The sequence below is a fragment of the Opisthorchis viverrini genome, assembly GCF_000715545.1.
Source record: "Opisthorchis viverrini unplaced genomic scaffold opera_v5_21, whole genome shotgun sequence".
Classification (NCBI taxonomy): Eukaryota; Metazoa; Platyhelminthes; class Trematoda; order Opisthorchiida; family Opisthorchiidae; genus Opisthorchis; species Opisthorchis viverrini.
In genome coordinates, this window is record NW_008751677.1 from 2,324,574 (window position 1) to 2,344,423 (window position 19,850).

Sequence of the window (19,850 nt, forward strand, 5' to 3'; positions counted from 1 at the left end):
ACAGGAGTGGTCCACCAATTTTCCAACCGATTTCCTCAAACCCGCCATTTGCTTTGTTAAATCCTACTGAAACCATAGTGCGAGTTAAGACAAGGTCACTTTCGTCCGATAGCTACCCACATCCAACAGAATCAGCAACGGGACGTTGCACCTGCATAATTCAAGTGAAATACAGCTGTTTTATCTCTAAAGTGTTGAGCAAGAAAGGCGTCACCGGTCCCGTTGCTAACTCCCTCCCGGGATGGAGGTAATAAATCTGTACATCATCATCCAATCTAGCATCCATATCGAATGATTGTGAATTCATGTCCTAATGTGGATCCTTGCTTTGTGATTATGAATGTATTCGGCCTTAGTTCAGTGACAGTTGCTCACCAGCAGAAACGGTAATTTACGTATTCGGTGCAAACGTACATTGGGTAAAATTTAATTGCGCATCACTGGTTTCTCAGTCCCTCTCAAGCCTGACTTCAAGGCACGACACACCTTAGTAAGTCATACAGCATGAATAAGCGGTCCAGCAGTATGTGTTTCAGGCAGGAGTAATGTATACACACATCCGGTAACCTGAATAAATGATGTTGGTTCAAAAATCTTTGTACTCCTATTCTTCAACCAAAAGTATCTGAGTTACCCGGATTCACGCGTTTCCTACTTTTTAACTTAATCACTTTAATCTTTGCCCAACGAAGAGAACAACCTTTGAGTGTTGAGTTGCGTCCCCGAAAATCAGCTGACATTGTAGTGGAACATGCTTTCTGTTCAACATAAAGGCATCGATTCGCTTCAACGTATGCATAGAGAAAAAAGAGTGGACCTGCCTGTGACAGTCACCGGTGTGTCATGAAGCGTGACCAGTTTTAGTTGATCGATCACGCTGACAAGAACTTGAAGTCATCCTTTAAGAACGCGTACACAGGATATGTTGAATATCTGTTTTTCTCAGTAGCTACGCATCAGTATTGGCCAGATTGAAAAGAAGTAACTAATTTGCGTCCCAGTGACGCAGAACTCATTATTAACTGAATTTCTCGGCAAATAATCGAACATTTGGGGAAACGTATTATCCGGAGAAAAAATTACAGACAGCTAGACCACATCAAATTCACTAGAGCAAACTGACTCCAAGATTCATTAAGTTCGATATAAACATATACTTCAAAGAAGCCGTTAAATGCCGGTCAACAAGTAGAATTTTATAAGTTACACTTGGAAACTCGGGTAATTCAGATCCGTTACCCAAGGATCGCCGAACACTGAATTAGCACTATGAAAGTTCACAGAACAGCCTTCCCTTCATATGTTGATACTCTGGTACAGACACGTGGCAGCTCTCACTGAAAAGCAAAAATGAACGAAAACTTTAGCAGATTTTTCAAAGCAAACTGTCGAAGCAAGCCGGATATCTGGAAAGCTTTGTTAAAGGCACTCGCAGTAATACGTTCATTTTGAGTTCCATTCGTGTTCAGGTTCATATTAGTGCGCTCAGGAATTCGCCAAGGGCTAATTGAACTACATTGGGACTAAGTGGTGTAATTCAGCAAAACCAGTTGCTTATTCTGCATCCACAAATTAGCCAACGTGCTACTGTAAAATTACACCTCTCCACAACGGACGACTGGTACCTGACATTGGTAGCCGTTCCACATTCAAATGGAGTCCCAAAAATTAGCAGGCCAAAATGAAGGTATCTTGTCCTGAGGAAACTTACAACAAAAGATTGCTATATAGCCGATGGCTTTCTATTTCCACTGACCAACTAAAGAAGACAACTCTAGGGACTCGAGGGGAATCACTTGGTGACCAGAATTTTGTACTATTCGAATTAGACAAAATTGTAAGTGTATGAATTCTCTGGGCTCGATAACTACATAGGAAATCCTTCGAATATAAATTCGCTCTATCGGTTGTTGTCGCTAAGGCCGCTATATTCAGATAAACAGTTTAGAGATGACAAAACATAAAATGGCAGCGTGATATAAGGTCGGCTTCTGTCAATCTTAGAACCTTGGGATATCAGGGTCCATGCGGTTACCTCAGTGCATTTGTAGGAAGCGCATGACGTTTCACCAACTAAGCTGATGGGCGCGCTTCCCCTCCATAGCTAGCTGTTTTCTGTCACTTCGCGTTCGTCTATAATCGAGTGAAATTCATAGAGGAGGCATAACTAATTCTGCCGATGTCGTCCTACTCTGATGTGACGCCTGAGCATATCCATTTCAACGTCTGCTAATGATGTAACCAAATTACCGTTGACGGTTTCCCCAAAGACTTATAGCTTGTTTCTTCTAAATCTTCAAATCTTTCAGCCTTTGTGTAACCACCTTTCCTTCTGGTGGTGCAGGAGGCAGAACTCCAATTTCCTCTGGTAGTGAACTGCTGGGCGGGAGTTAAATTCAGCCACTGATGGGAGCTGACGCGATAGTTGTAAGCTACGATTTTTTCAATTATCCACGAATATGGGGACACACAGTATCAACCTGAAGGAGACTAAGCAAGCGACTTTAATTTTAAAGACTTATGTGTTACTCACAAACGTTTACATCCGTTTGTCTCGTGTTGCGTGGTATAATGTGAAGTTCATCTGCATACAAGGTCCCTTGACGCAAGTAACGGAGCGACGGAATTATTTGGAAACCTAATACATTTTATAAAATATGACTCATATAGGTAGGCATTTCAAACGTGGTTGGATTATTGATTGGGTCAACTTGAGACTCACACTATTTTCGAAGCTATTAGAGTGACTGTCTTCTGGGAACACACCTAATGCGCATTTCTTTAATTCCTGCTAATTTAGAAGAAGCTTCATGTTAATATTTCAGAATTCAAATTCCAAAAATGTAGCACAGTGAATTCAGTCTCTTGAATATTACAATTGGGATCTTAGTTGTATTTTCGCCTTTGTAGTAATCGCTATTTAGTGAGACCTCTAGAATTTATCATGGGAAACCATATGGAAGAAAGAAGTCAAAAATGTTCTAGTTGATTTGAGTTTATAACATGGTTTCTTTGAAAGATGTCCTGCGGAAAAATTCTGCCTACTTCAGACAGACCGAGTGTTGTTGTTTTGTGTGTCCGGTCATCATAACAATCCACTCAAACAGCATTGTCAGATTCTAGTGTGGTTTTCAAAAGGTGCTTCTTCGGTCAGTCGGACTGATGAATAGAACGTCTGTTGTTTTTCAACCATGTCCACTTCCCCATTCGTTCTCACTCCTTATGTCTGTCTTCCTTGCGTCTACTGGAGTCAAGCAGTGGAGCAGGGCACATCAATAGTGTTTGTGCTAATAATTTAAGAGGCCCAATTCGTTCGGTCAAAATTTGACGAGGCTAAAATGTGCGGTCGTTCATCCTTTTGGCTTCAAGTCTTTCCAACAATATGTGTCCTTGCGTGGGTATTTGTGTGTGCCTGTGCAGTTGGGAGTATGTGGCCTTGTATCTCCGTTGGGATGTCACTGTTCTCAAGGTTTGTGGGTGAATACACCCCACTTGAGAAATTGAAATTACTTGTACCATTATCCTTCCCATGCTATCGCCCACGAACATAAGGCTTCACGAGAATTCACGCAAGAATCGATGGACTTATAGCAACCGGCTTAGATAGAAAGTACAGATGATTCTTATCGCGATTGGAATTCCGATATGCTTAGTGTTCTTGAAAAAGTTAAATTAAGTATTCTTGGAAGTATTGTCTTGATCCGGTAGCCTAAAGGAAGTGTTGGAAACCGCCTAGAGTGCATAAAGAGGCCTGGAGTGCTCTTAGTACATGCATAATTGGCCGATTTAATTTACTACGTTCATGAATGGTGTGATGAACTGTGACCGATTTGGACCGTCGGGAAAACTGGTATACTTGTCTAACTGTGTTACAGCTATTCATCAGCCAATTCCTGAAGACGCGACGACTGTTCATTCAATGTGCAAATACCAAAACATCGGTAGGCAAATACCGTCAATGAATGATATAACCCCGTCAACCATTCAAGTTGCACAGGGACCGCAAATTCCAGGATTTTATCCTCTTGTATCATGTCAGGTTGGTGCGCCGCCAGAAGATGGGATCACTTCATGGGAAGCACGTTCCAGTCCTGTGTTCAGGTGGGTCGAGGAGACTCCTGCACAGTCGGGGCTATTCCCCAGCGCTCACTTAAACACATCCAACTCAGTAACTCATTGTGAACTGTTCACAGAGGCCGAACCGACCACATCCTTTCAATCTCCTTTACATACTCCAGCCTTCTACAATATTGTGACTTCAGTTACCCAACCAGTGAACTGTAACGTCTCCACGGGCGACCTCAGCGACTTAAATGCTGAGGTGGATGGTGTGGAAGACACACATTTTGAAAGTTTGCAGCTCATACAAGAGTGTCTCACAACCGAATCTCTGGTAAGTATGAAGAAGCTTCGTGGTGATTTTCTAGCATGTGTACCAAGAACCTTGGAAAAATTAATGTAGTGCTATCGTTCGTACACATTATTGCTTCATGCTCCCGAGAGGAAAATAGGATTAACGCCAAACACGCGATGAGAAGTTCACGTGCATGTGGAGTTCCTAGGCCTCGTTTAGGAACGGGCCTAGTTCACTCCGAGTTATTTCGGAAATCGGAACAGAAAGTTGTTTGACATGGGGGACAATAAAACAACACTTTTTGTTGTCTTCGAATATGAAACTTTTGGATGAAATATTTTTTTTCGACTGCGCATTCCCTAGAAAATGTTGACCAAACCACCTTTAAGAGCAAAACCGATACTACAGAAATTCAGTCCAGTTTATCTTTTCTATAAATGCTGTTGTGTGTACCAAAAACGACGCTTCAGTAAGGACCTATACGGATAGTTTGTCTCACAAGAAAATTCGGGGATTTTCAAAACAGCCAACAGTCTGAAAAATTTAAAAATCAAAATTTCAGGTTGGAAATAAAGCTTGACAAAATAGTTATCCAAAAGTGTTTTCTTGTTCAAAATATCGTCGGTAAGGCTTTCGCTGGAAGATAAAATTGTGAGTGGCAGGGACCGGTATCTCCAAGCGTTTACCTTCTTGAAAGGGACATAACCGAACAAAACCTTACCATTTTATCCACCTACCCAATAACATAAACAAAACTGTATAGCAGATGGCTCTGGTCACCGCAGATAAAATGCTGATCTTCGTTTGTAAGTCTTTCTAAGTTGGCAACTTATTGAAATATTCGTAGCTAATGTTCTTCATCTGGCATTGACCTTGAGAAGCCCTTCTCACGGATTATTTTATTGGTATTATTATTATTATTATTATTATAGCTACTAACGAATATTAAGAAATTTTCCATCAGAAAAGCCAATACTTCTTGTTGTTAGGGTGTTAGGTGTCATTGCTGGGTGCAGAAATCAACTACAGTTTAGCTGGACCCTGTACATCTAGTGGTCCCTACGTTAATGCACAAATAAAATCATAAATCCATCAGAAAGCCAATACTTCTTGTTGTTAGGGTGTTAGGTGTCATTGCTGGGTGCAGAAATCAACTACAGTTTAGCTGGACCCTGTACATCTAGTGGTCCCTACGTTAATGCACAAATAAAATCATAAAAAAGACTTGCTACGTTTAACGGAACAATATGAGCAAGAAAGAGTCACTTTGTCCAAGACTCCTGAGCCCAAATGTTGCGAAAACACAGACAGTAGTCTGTGTTTAATCAGTATTTTACAAAGTCATAACATGTTCAGAATAACCGTTTCCCTGCGGTCATTACAATAGTTCCATATGTATAACACAATGTATTTTTTGTTGGTCACACCACCGGAGTTTGATCTACAAAGCAATCATAAAGGAACGATAATAAAAAGATGATACAGTGAAAACCTAACGAAATGTCGAAGGGCTTCACCCTCAAAAATGAATGAGATCGCTAAAAGATATGACAGGCTGACAACATGTCTCATTTGAGCACCAATCTAGGGGACATCGACAACCAACCAAAACGTCCAAATACTCGCCCTGAATAAACTAACCCTCTTTGACTAACACAAACAGTCACGATAAATTGACAATCATTTTGCTCAAGCATTGATGTGACAAAACACCTAGTATTTATGGGTTACATCACCTATTTATTTCACTTAGACCAAGAACCTGCATAAATAATTGTTTTAGCTGTCTATGTTACTTTCAGATAGAAGGGGAGGATAGGATGATCCGTGGATCATTTTCAATAAGCTTCCGTTACATTTCGTACTTCTTGCACATTAAGCCTATTTTAGTCTGCATGTGTGCTGATACTGTCAACCATGGCGCACTGAATTTCGCGGCTTTATCCGTATGGATTTTTCGTAACGAAACTACTGGTGATTACGGGAGCGCATATTCCCCGATCCGAAAAGCCCTAAAATTGGTTCCCTGCTGTCTTGTGTGATTAAAATGGTTGAATGAATGAAATCCAGTTCTTGTACAAATACTTTGATGACAAGGTCTGTGGTTCGTATTTTAAGCAGCCTAGTCTTTAGTTGAAATCCTTCTGGAAGATTTGATAAACACCAGTTAGTTAACTTGCAACACGTTGGACATAAACTGGACGATATGTATCTGTTACGCTTTTGGTGTGATTGAAAGCCCCTAGCTTGTTAACCCATCTGAAATCAAGTTGAATATGGTCCGTTTTGTGGAAACATTGTCACTTCAAGGGGCAGGATTCGAAAACAACATGAGTGACTTGGTGAAAAAACGTTTACCGTACTCACTTACATTGTATGTTGCAAAGTAAATTTACGAACAGGCTCGATGTCTCAAAACACCTGACGGGAATCGCGGCGTGGATCATTCGAGGAAAACAACAAATCTGCTGAACCATAGAATATAGTATTCCATGTATAGATCCGAAAAAATATGGCGTTAGACAGAGCCATTTTATGCGGCTTCATTAACCTCAACAAATGGAATGAAATCCGAAATAGCAAAATAAACAATTTGGTCAAGCCCACTGGTTAAGAGTCAAGAATGTTTTACGCAGTCTCATGAAGTGGGTTGGTTTAACGTGGTCATGTAATATTCCTTCAATTAGATCTACCATTCAGCTTATTCTGTTGCCCATAGCAAAAAAACAAAGTCCACAAATCGATCAAAATTGATCCCTTCTGGACATCCGTGCAGTGTGCCAACAAGACAACGCATAAAAAATTTGCCAATTCAGTTCAAATTTTCTAGGAGTTGATTAGAGCTTTGAACCTATTTTTTAGCAAAATAATAAAAACAGTTTCAAAAGAACCTTTATTTATCATCCTGGGAACTTGGCCAAACTTTGCAAACAACAGATGACCAGACACAATCTCATGATGTCCTTTCATAGAATTGATATTTAGTCATCGAATTGTTGCATTCTGCATTTGGTACTTTTCATCAGATGTGCTTGTTCTTTGTTCTATGCGAATCAACTAGTAACGTAGTCCGTAGAGTGGCGGAATCTTCTCACGCTGTTAAATGCACTAGCAGAGTTAACAGGATGGATATCTGTACTTAGAGGTCTTCAGATAATCGTATGTTGTCTATTCACATAAAGTGTGACTCTCCTGTTGACTGTCCTGTGTCGTGGCATTACAAATAGCTTGTTCATCCCTCCGTAAAATGTGAAATGTGGAATGAAACTCTTAGGTGTGGAAGTTTTCAGTTCCTTAGTATGTTCTATCCTTATATACAATCACTCAGAAGAGACCACCTGTGAAAAACTAACTCAAGAGGCCTCTAAATCTCTATTCTTCCGCTAATTGTAGGACTCATGTTATTTTTCATACATTCCCGTAAGTTTTCATCATTCTGACACCAACTATTTCATCTCCTTCGACCATTAGCTCTGCGCGTCCCCTAGTTTCATTGTATTGAAATTGCTTTAGGCTGTTTAGAGCTCTATTTTACCTGGCAAGAATCGGGTCAGTTATCCGTTGTTCCCCACTAACCACCAGCGATCTAGGACCATATTATTCGAGAAATGGATCTTACAACAAATTGAAATTCCCACTTTCCCTGAAGGGCACAACTGTATAAAGAGTACATATGTCGAGATCACAGCGACTTGTTTGCGGTTTTTTAGCTGACTCCGATAGCCGGGTCTTGCAAACATTCGAGGTGCTAAACGACTGGCGTGCAGAAGTAGTTTGCCAAAATGTTCACCAGTAAATGGGCGAGGTTCCCTGCAGTCATACAGTTACTGTATCACTTGTTGAAATTTATTTGCGGCGTTTAAATAAGATCAGCCTGGGGGCTTTGTACAGCCTGTGTTTGCCGTCTAGTAACGACCCAGGTGGTCTCACCACATGATAACTCCTACGAATGCCAGCAAACAGTTTCCTTACCTAAAATGTTGGCTCGACCCAAGTGCGCAGTTATCAAGAGCAATGGGATGCTATCGGAGAATTTCGGCAGTAACTGTCTACTGCAGGAAGAACAATTTTTAGCAACGGGATGAGATTACTGTAAGGTTTCGACAACCGTGTAACTCGCATGTCTAAGTTTGTGTATTCTATGGAGGAAAATGTCGGTAGCTCAGATAGTGTAGATGGTCGTTGGCTTGTTCGCTGAGCTGGACAATTTGAATGCAAACGTTTCATCACCAATCGAGGTGAAATCAGTGAGTTATTGGGGAGCGTAATTGTGCAGAGCGGTGGGCTAATGGTTGTGCGTTCAGTAGTGTTACGTGTATTAATATACGTGCTGATAACCGCGATGAGTTGTTCGGTCGGGCGGTTCCAGTGGTTATCCAATGTCATCCCGTGTCCCCATTTGCCGATGTCCACGTGACCTTTGAGCTTGGCATCCCTCGCCGTCGTAGTCTGGTCGATGTTGGAGTGACCTTTGTCCTTCCGAGTTCCGGGTTGTGACCTGTATTGATTTGAGTCCGAGGAGTTCCTTGTTTCTATGTTTGTGTATCCATTAAAGCGGCTTGCCGGTAGTCACCAACCAGTTTGGCGAGGTTTGTTTAATTCACTTAGCAAAATCCTAAATGCAGCTGCCATTCTGTTACCAGTAATTCATCCCTAACTGCCGAGTACTCAGTTAAACTTTAGAATATGTTAAAACAATAATCACGATTGTGAATATTATTTCTCCAGTATGCCTCACACAGAAATAGAGAGCGTTCAGGATAGCAGAGGTGGAGAAAATTAGGAATTAATCACAGACACATTATTCAGCCTGGAATTGAATATAACAGGAACCATCAACGGGATTACGGTTTCCAACACTGTTTATAAGAACCTTTGTTCAAACCGGAGGGAGATTTTCTGTTTGTTAAAATTCTGCTGATATAATCAAAGACCTTGATTAGTTCTACCTCTTCGACCAAAGCAGTTGTTGAACGAGCATAGTTGATGCGCATACGAATATCCACAATTTTCTTAGTTTATAAATATAGGGCTGGTGGTTAGTTATACCGAATAAATTAGTAGCTAGTCGCCCAGGATTTGTGAAGAGAGACTATCCGATGACAAAGACTGCATTCATTCTTAAGAAAGCTAAGATCAATATATCAAACAACAGTTGCGTGGAAACGACAGATAGAATAAATAAACAGATGAATAGCTAGGACATCAAACTCTCAGAACTATATAAATAGAGATTCGGCCCTCTTATCGGTCGCAATTAAATTTTGAGACAAAGCAATATCTTATCATTTACAGTCTGATATACTGGTGTAAACGTACCATATATGCATAACTTCGTCTATGTATCCGAAAATCAAATATCACCTGAAATGAGAAGCACGGTGAAGATGAGTTCTTCCTAATCTCTATATGTCGAATGATCGATGTGTGGTTACTATTGCGGATTGAACCACATCATTTGTAGATCAAAGGAAGAGGACGAGGAAGAGGAGGACAAGAGTGCTTTAGAGCAGAGCATAACCGGAAGGCAGGATTCGATTTATATGCACCTGTTTCGACAGACGTTTCGCGGGACCATAAACCAAATTCACGTGTCATTTTTAAGGGAGAGAATTGCTTTTCACTGAAATTTTTAGTTGATTCACGTGATACAATGCTAAAAGATTCTGTCTTTGTCAGCATCATTGACAACTGAACACCAACTTTCCACTTAAAACCTTTTGTTCCGTCATCCGATATCCGTCTTAGCTCAATGTATTTTTGATGGGTGCACCTAGCAATTGACTGCAATAGAAGGTTAGTCTCTTACTTTCAAACCTTTGTCACTTACCTGGAAACAGGACCTTGAAGTCAAAAACATCAGCCTTTTAATCCCGTTTGATTCCCTCCCCTCATGGGCTGTATGATTATATTTTTGCTCGAAGATATACATCGGATCCGAACCGAATGTGATGCAGACAGCAAGCGTCGAATACACCACGTTCAGATTGGTTCAAATTTCGGAAACTGGCATGTGGTGATTGGTCAAATACATTCAAGGGAATGTGGCGAACGGAATTTCATGAAGTTCACAAAGCTGCTTTCGAGTTTGTTTTATTTGTCGAAGTGACATTTCAACTGTGAGCACCACACACTGGTGTGTCCTCCTCTAAGCAAAATGGCTCATACAGAATATTCGGAGGAAAAATAAGACTCACCTGCTTAAGTAGTTTGGTTCATCATATAAGGGTAGCGTTTGAAAGCGTTAAACATCTAACAGTCTCTTTATGTTTGCAGGGAATTGCAAACTACAGCGTACTCCAGATTCATAATGTGATGAGATCGATTTACTCATAACATTTTACAAAGGCGGTACTGCAGGCATTTGAAGTTGTAACCTTCTCCTAGCTAGCCAAACTAGAGTAGCCGTTTGTCCAAAAGCTCTGTACTGAAGTGCGTCGCCCAGGGGCATTACTAATGCTGTGTACATCATACTTAAATGTGTGTACTATGATGGTTACTAGTTCTCAAGAACATGAAACAACACTGCAGTTAGAAGTGATAGCCTTTATTATAAGTAGTCAAAACAACTAAGATTTTTACCAGTTATTCGATTTTTTCTATTGAAGGATAATCCAGCAAATAAATTCCTCGAGTATGCTTACTTATTTGTAATTGACGATGATACATACGACAGTTTTCAGAGGCAGTGTTTCCTCCCATTTTCTCAAACAACGGGTAATCAAGGTTAACGATGTCGCTTCTGTTTTCAGTTTGCAAAGACTGGTTGCACATAGTATTATGCCCACTTATATCAATGCCTAAGACTGTAATCCCTTTAATCGGCATTGTGCTCAGAGTTCCACTTTTCGTTTGCAAGTAAAAACACTGTGAACTGGCAAGTTGACTAATAGCCTATGGGAGTGAATTTATAGAGACAATTTGTGGAGAGTTTATTTGGTCAATCCCTCTTATTGCCGAAATGAAAATAGATGTGCACAAGCGGACGGTCACCAAGCAAACCACTTCAAAAACAAAACTATCCAAGATTAGCTGTTTTGACTTTAATGACCACAAACCAAGAACCAAGTCGCATTTAAGCATAGGGTTACATTTTGAACGGGCGCCGAATTTTGGGCTTCGCATGGCTCACACAAACGCTGTATGACCCAGAGGCGGAAATTTTCCTATTCTGAACGCGCGCAAGAGATATTTCGGGAAAAGAATCCGCTTTTCTACCAACCAGTGTGGTGTTCATTTTCGATTACTGCACTCACAGTAGGCTCCGATGGTTGAATACGTTGGTGGATTGCACACATTTACACTATCGAAGCGATGGAGATGGATGGCCTTGAATCAAACAGCAACGTAACAGTGCCACGCAGTATGCACACTTACCCGACTTCACCAATGAAGGCACCCTGTGACTAGTGCTCCTAAAGTAGTGCGGGACATCTATTCGTAAAGTGCGTTACGGGAAGAGCTCAGCGCTCACTCACAACGTAATGATTATGTTGCCTCCATTGGTGACGAAACGTTTGCAATTAAATGTCCCAGCTCTGCGAATACGCCAACGACCATCTACGCTACCTGAGCTACCAACATTTTCTTATATTAAAAGCTCGGAAGCATTTTCGGCTGATATAATTTCCTTCAACTCACAGGTAACTATCAGTTAGCTGTGACTATTCGAGTAGCTCGAGTTACCTTTTTACGCATGTGACTGATAGATTTACGTGGACTGATTTATGTGAAACCTAATGGCTATCCAGTTATTTCTGGCAGACTTATTTTTCGTCTTATCGAATAGTGAGAGAACAGCAACCAAGTGCATGTCCGGTGGTTACTTTATACAGAAGGCAGTCCCTAGATTTCAGGAGAATGATTTGAAGCTCTTTAATTAACGTTTTTCCTTCACCCGTCTCTGAGGTATCATGAGTGTTAGGCTTGATACTGCGAGCTTGAAATAACAAAATAGACAGTGTACACTCCCAACAAAAGCACTTGGCAGTTTGTTGAATTTTTTCGGAAACTTGGACAGTGCTTTGCGCATTTTTAAGTGACGATAGCTCGTGCCCTTTCTGCTTTGGTCGCTACAACACGTTTTGGGAGGCCGAGTATGGTATTCCATACTCTCAATCACCATCACTGTGTTTTTTGTTTGATGTAGCAAACGGTGAGATATTTGTTCTAGCGAACGAAAAGGGAGACAGCCAGTGATCTGACTGTTTTGTTGCACTGCACTAGACCGAGTGGACGTGGCTCTTTCAGGATGCCTCACTTCCAGAGCTAATTTGAAAGCGCTCGACAGCCTTAAAAATTCTATCAACATATGTTATGGGACTTATTTGTTTACCTCAATAATTCTCTAATTTCAGGATGTTTACCTGCTGATTTTGAAGCTAAAATTTGAGCAACTCCGACCGAGTAGTGCCACAAATGGTGATCCATTTATGACGATAAAATTGGTCCGCTCAACTGACCAGTGAAAGCTGTACAGTAAACGGCTGCATGTATATGCTGATCGAAAAGGTATTTGCCGTTCATTCACAGTGTTTTAAGATTGCTTAAACATCGTTTGGTATTTTTGGAGAAAACTCCATTATATTGCATAGGTCCTTTTAATAAGTAGTCCTTGGATTTTTTACTGTGCCTGTGACAAAGTTTGATCTTACTCAGGCCTCCCAGTTCTTCACCCCTCAGTTTAAAAAACAAATCGAATGCCTTGCTTCTATGTGGCTTCTGGGATATAAAAACAACAGATTATTTCTACCCATCTATACGATATCGTTCCAGTGAGCGCCCTTATGTCACGTTTTCGAAAGGTCCAAAGAGTGACTGGAAAATATGGGCTCAATGTAGTGCAGATTTCACTCGTATTATTTCACAAAGATATTGCACAAAGAGTGCGATATCAAAGACCATGAACAAAGGTTCAGCAGGCCAGAGTAAGCTTGAAAAAAAAACGTTCAAGTTTCTCATTCATTGGCGAGTAGTCAAACTCATAAACTAAAAAGGAGCCCGTGTACCAAACCGGTTCAAGTTTTAAAATCTCTACGCATTCCTGGAAGTGTCTGCCAGGAGCTCAACCACTTATTATCATTTTTGAAGAGCATGGTCACAAACATAAAAAGTGAATGCAAGCGACGAGTGCGAAAGTGTAAAAGGAGAACATATATATAACTGTTATATCTACTTTTACGACAAATCGGACCGAAAGATTATAGCAACATCTTCAGACCATTGATGACAATCCCTGTGAACCATTGGCATCAATACGGTTATCCACCGATTCAACCACATCAAGCGGTACTCACGAGGTGATGGCGAATCGCGATCTCACTTGTTCTTGTCTCGCAACAACTTTTGTTTGGGTGATAGTTGGTCGAGTCCGAAATGTTTCCCGCTTTTGGTTCATTCCCCTCTTGACCAAGAGCGACCAAAACACATGTAACTGCGCTTACTCCGCTCCCATGCAAGGCAGGTCTCAGTACATACAATTACTGGAGAGCCAAAGCTATTGAGCCACATCCAAGCATCGTACGGCCAAAAGGCTTGCAAAAGACTTCTTCCAGACATCACCCATGAAGAGAGTGCATGAGATACTGTATCTCACTCTGGACAACAAATCAACTTTATATCGAAGTTAGAAACAGAGTGATCAACTCCAGAGACCCACCCGAACGTTCTAGGAATTCGACGCCATGTGGGGTGATGATAACTGCAGGACTTAGCGATAAAATCACACCACAAACCATACATCTAGTTGCGACTCAGTGCCGCAGCTCCACATCGCTACCGAGAGTTTAGGTAATGACTTCTCATTTCAAGATTCGTGAAGTCCTGCGGTTGAATTTCCCGCAAGAATGTAAAGACAGAGCAACAGTAGCCAATGTTTCGTTTTCGTTGACAGGCGTAGTTTAAACAGCTTATGTCGCAGGTATTAGGGCAATCTAGATTATATTCTTCGTATCAGGTGGTCTTATTAAAGCACATAATGGAACCAGATGTGCTAGAATGAAATCTAAAAATTTCAAAAGACATGAACTCGAAGATGCATCCATTTCATATTGCATCGTCTGTACAAATTGCCAACAAAATTTAAATTAGCTGCGTAATTCATTGAAAAAATGCACCTCAAGCCTAAAGTGAGCTTAAGATTAGATCGAGTTTTTTTGTTGCACAAACGGTGAAAACTGGGACGGTTTTACTTCATTTTCTTTGGCGGGTAGAAGAACACGTGCGTCCTGGTTCCTCATCGGAGTAGTGAAGACTGGTGTCAAATCAACTCGGTGGCCAGTGACCCAACTTTCTTTGCCAGTTACTAGATATTGTGGCTAACGTTTAGACACTGCTTCAGATTTTTACTCTCGCTCTGAATTCAAACGAAGATGGACTTCTGCTTTCTGGAACCGATACATGTATCAGCCTTGTTAAAGTGGTTGTCTCCGCAGTATGGTGCAAACTGACCTACATCCGGAATTCGGTCAAAAAGTTTTACACGTTCCAATGTGAAATCTGTTACGCCCTGGTAAACCCATGTTTTATAAGCACCACACATGCCTCTGTATTCGCAATGTAAACCCAACTACCGTGACAATCCCTTTTTTAAAATATTCTTTTCACGAATGTTTCCGACAACAGCTGGAGCATTTAGACTGTTGTGCTATTCGCAATGTAAGCAGGTGAGCATTGAAATCCTGCTTCTACCCCACAAGAAAATTCAACCTCCTACGGATGTTCTTATGGTGTTCATAAATGGGTGCCTTCTGGGGTAAGAAGATTTATCTGTATTCCAAGAAACTGATCAGTTAATGAACAGGCATGCGACGCTCGCCAAGCACCAGCTGGCAGCAACACTGACAACGAAATTTTCCATTTCGGCTGCCAGCGAGTGACCACTAAATTAGATTAAATGATTACCTTCATGGAAATCAAGGTCATCTTGATATGGACGACCCTACGATACAGTACACGGGGATAGTTCTGTGTCAATCCGAAGCACCGCAAAAATTGGTTACTTGAGTTAGAAAATCAATGATTTACACTGAACGATCATTTTTTCCTCTACTGTATGGGCTTGATCTTTGCGGGTAAAAAGACTGCATTCAACAACTACTTCAGCTCCATGGGAACCTACTGTTGTTTTTAATAAGTGATAGACATCAAGTGGTTAAACGGATACTGACTGGCATACCTGTTTTCTATGCCAACCGGTTGCAAACGTGAAAGTGCTGCTCATCAAACAAAAAAGTAATTATTATATTAGTATTTAGAAGTCGTTCTCCAGCATTTCGTAAAAGTTGAATCCCTTGAAGCACTTGGGGATTCACTGAAGTTGGATCATAATAAAAGGTTGTTTCTTTTGCAAAGGTCGTTTGTGATTGAAGCAGCTGCTTGGGACATTTTGTTCGAAGTTTATTAGACGATATAAAAACTGGTATTAAATATACAGCCCCGAAGGATTTGTGGAAAGAAATTTGTCACCTACTTAAACGAAATGCGGGTGGAAAGGCTAGGTATCACTAATTGCTTCCAAATGTCGATCAACCATTGCTGAATATATGATTCACACTGTTGTAAAGTGACTTACACCGTCAAACGAAAATCTCTGTGCTTCCACCGTGACTTCTACGTTGCCTATGAGATGAGCATAGTAGCTAAACCATTCTCCGAATCAGGTATACAGCAAAAGTTGCTTCAAAGATTCGAAAATCAAAAAGGGGTTGGTGATATACCATCAGACTTTTCTCAGATTCAAAGAGTTTTGTCTAACTTACTTAAACAACGTGCAGCCGTAAGTTCCCCGTCGACAAAACGTATGCTCTGGGTCATATTGTTTTGTACACTGTTTCAACAAATGAGACTTCGTGGATAAAAATCGGAGCAACTATTAAAAGCAACTACAAGGTAAGATTGCATTCTTACAGCCTTTTGACATCAGGTTACTTCCATATAAATAATAATTCTGGTCAACATCTTTCATCACAAAATTCTGTGATCATCCCACTAGAAGTCTGCTAAATGTGGTCGAGATATTTTTAGGAAACAACAAATGGTAACTCCAGCTTTTCTGAGAGGAAGCTCTCTTTGAAAGATTTAAGATGAGTTGATATTTGTGGGGTCTACTGTGCAGATTTTGACGCGGCCTTACAAGATAAATGCCTAGTTGATTCGCAGCAAGCCACCGAATATCCCTTTGTACAACATGTAAAACTCATGCGCATGCGTCCATTTTCAGGATAATGATTGGCCGAGGTTAATCTATTTTGCGAGATACGCAGTTCAACCTCTTAGATATTTTTATATAAAGACTGATAATACTCTCCACATAAATCATAAATAATCCTCCAAATTTTTCGAATTTATCGCCACATTTTCTATGCTTAAATGTACTGGAATTCCTATATTCAAACCTAATCTGCCAATCTGACCGAAACCACCGAGTACATCCTGTTTTAGTGAGAGCTTTTGGGGTGAGATGGTTCGGTGATTAGGGCGCGAATTTACTGGTCGGAAGTTCCGTGGTTTGAGCCTGACCTCTGCCCCTCAACTTTCCCTGTCTAGGCTTCGGCTCGGCAGCCTTATCACAGTTCTCGTGCTTCCTTTGAATGGTATAGCTGTTAGGCACTGAATGGTTCTATAGCTGAAAGATCCAAAATTTCCCTTTCGGCGTCCCGTAATGTTCAAGGTTGGTTGTAAGTTAGCCACTTTCCTTGGGACTGATGCAACAACCATGTTTTTGTAGAACCTTGGCAACCAAAAGACATGGTTGCAGGTCTGTCACGATCTTAGCCCGCGGTGAAAATGATGATGAATTTATCTCCTCTGGTTGTATTACTTTAGGTCTGATGAGCATGGAACATTTCTGGCCCGTTTGAAACTTGTTTCATGGAGAGACTTTTCTTTAAACCCCAGAAAAACATCAGCTGCTGGCTGTCAACCTCGTTAAGTGGTCCTGTTTTTACAAAAACGATGATAAATTTTACATGAATGAACCAGAAAGACAGGGAGCGAATTGAACGATGTTAAACCGAGATAGAAATTAACGGCATACTGCTTTAGCCAGCTACTTAAGAATGTGTCAATATTCTACAATCCACTTCAAGGACAGAGTTTTCCGGTTCAACTCTCTCCTCGTACTACTGAATCTCTCGAAAATGGAGCAGAAAGCACTTGCCTTCACGAATCGCCCTTAGGGCACAACCAGAAAAACACCGTGTAAGCTTCACCTGTGACCGCAAAATTGCTTCTTGTGCTGCATAAGGCAAAACTGACCAGGTACTGCTCATTCAAAACCTGACACGATAAGGGTAGGTTGGTTCGAAAGCGTTGCATTACTACTAAAAATAAGCTTTGATTTTTCTTCATACTGGTGTGCATTACATCAACTTATGGATCTGGCCACTTCAAAGGTTTGTGATTGAAAAAAAGAAAAAAAAGAAAAAAAGAGTCCCAGGAAAAGCCGAGGTCAACGGGACAGGAAGAAACAACTGGTGCATCTGCACATGGTATAAGCGAATAGTTAACAGAGGCTCGTACGATTTGAAGAACAAGTAGTGTTCATTAGTATTACCTCTGCGACGATTTTGAAATTTTGACACTGGGATCAATTTGAATCGTTAATCATCCACGACCACCAAATAAAACTTCACGTGCAAAATTTAAGGGATCTTTTAATTACTGAAACGACCAAACGAAATGCATATTGTATGAGTACAAAACAACGTCTGTGAGTGGATTTATCAGATGCATTTTGCCAACCAACAATTATTTATTGTGGGTATCCAGACGCTTTGCTAATTCCGGAAGTCATTCAGCTACGTAGATATTGCGCTAACCATCACTTTCAGTTACTGGTTGCAAGGTCACCCACTCACCGAACATTGGAGTGTTGATTTGCTTCATTTCTACGGTGTCCGTTATTTTATTCTAAGTAATATATCGCTTTTCATTCTGAAAAGAAAACTATTACCTCAGAAGTGGAAATCGGGTAGGGCGCTTTCCTTTGCTTTGTTCGGCTAATTGCCTCATCAGTGCGCAGTTGACCAACGCTAACACAATATTCACTTTTTTATTACCACAGCTTTCTGATGAATACTCACGCATTGTGCTCCCTCCTGTGCATGATGTTCTGTCATCGACCTCCACCACGGGTTGTTCGAACGTTACTGCACCACAAACTACCTCTATCATACCTGTTGCGCCTCAAACATACTCCTTATCTACTCAACCCACCTTCTTGCCCAACTCCACTGTGAGATCAGAACGCATTAAACGACCAATGAATGCGTTCATGGTGTGGTCTAGAGCGCAACGCAAACGGCTAGCCATGGAGAATCCAAAACTACACAATTCCGAAATAAGTAAACAACTGGGTTCAATGTGGAAATCACTCACTGAGGCAGAAAAAATACCCTATGTTGAGGAAGCCAATCGATTGCGTGACTGTCACATGCAATGTTACCCGGATTATAAATATCGTCCTCGAAGAAAACAACATAGAGGAAAATTCAAGCCAAAGTTCCCCGGACAATTCAGTCCGCAACTGAAAGTCAAAATCAGACCAATCTCCGTCGAGAATTACAGTGGAAAAAACGTGGAAACTTTCAAAACGGATGCCGACCGGGGTTATCTGTCGGATCAGACCGTCTACACAGTTGTTCCGGTGAGCTACACTCAAAGTTCAACGGAGGTGAATTCAGCGGTTCTTGCTAATCCCGCAGATGCCTACACAATTTCTATTAATGTTCCAGAACAAAACACATCCGAATGTGCTTCGCTAAACTCGGATCCCTTACCGGAATGTTCTTTCGAACACTACCCGGCAATTAGTAGATCTAACAACTGCACCAGTGGGGAACCGGATCTGATGCCACTTACAATGTCAAATCAAGATCTGCCAGGAATGATGGTTGATTCACAGAGTGATTCATCCCTTCAGTTATCCTCCTGCGTGAGTGACTGGCTTCCAGTTCCTTTGGGTTCACCAGGAAACAATGTGAAATTCGACGAATCTGACAGCTTAGATATGTCAAGCTTCTGAAAAAAATTAGCAAGGTATTATCTTATCAAAACGGCCACTTCCATGTTGCTAAAGCCTACTTTCATATCACACTGTCAGTATACTATCCTCCAAAAGGAAGGACAAACACTTTGTGTGAAGAGTGTCAGAGTTTTTATTCAGCACCCGAACCACCAGATCTGTTCATTCATAAAATCAGAATTAATTACGAGTTATACTCTTAACATTTCCAAAAATGTACGCTTCATAGTGATGTGAATACACCTGCTTGTTTCCATAACCCTCATAAGCAAACACGAACAGAAAGTCAATATGATACCATATTTCTTTTCGAACAAACAGAACAGTAGCATTGTCATCGTTATTCCCACACAAATCACTGGATGACCCACTGGTATTACTATTTGATTGGTCTTTCCACATTAGGTCTTAGTTCCTGTTCACAGGCAGAATAATTGATATATGTTTTGGAACGTTTGAAAAAAAGTATTT

General features: G+C 40.9%; 1 protein-coding gene across 1 annotated transcript; it reads left to right on the forward strand.

The window, feature by feature from the left end:
- Positions 1-3,814: 3,814 nt before the first annotated feature.
- On the forward strand, positions 3,815-19,379 carry T265_01913 (hypothetical protein; the record flags this gene model as incomplete). Its single annotated transcript, XM_009166039.1, has 2 exons — positions 3,815-4,393; positions 18,420-19,379. 2 exons carry the CDS (start codon positions 3,815-3,817, stop codon positions 19,377-19,379), a joined length of 1,539 nt encoding a protein of 512 aa, XP_009164303.1.
- Between the last annotated feature and the right edge of the window lie 471 nt (positions 19,380-19,850).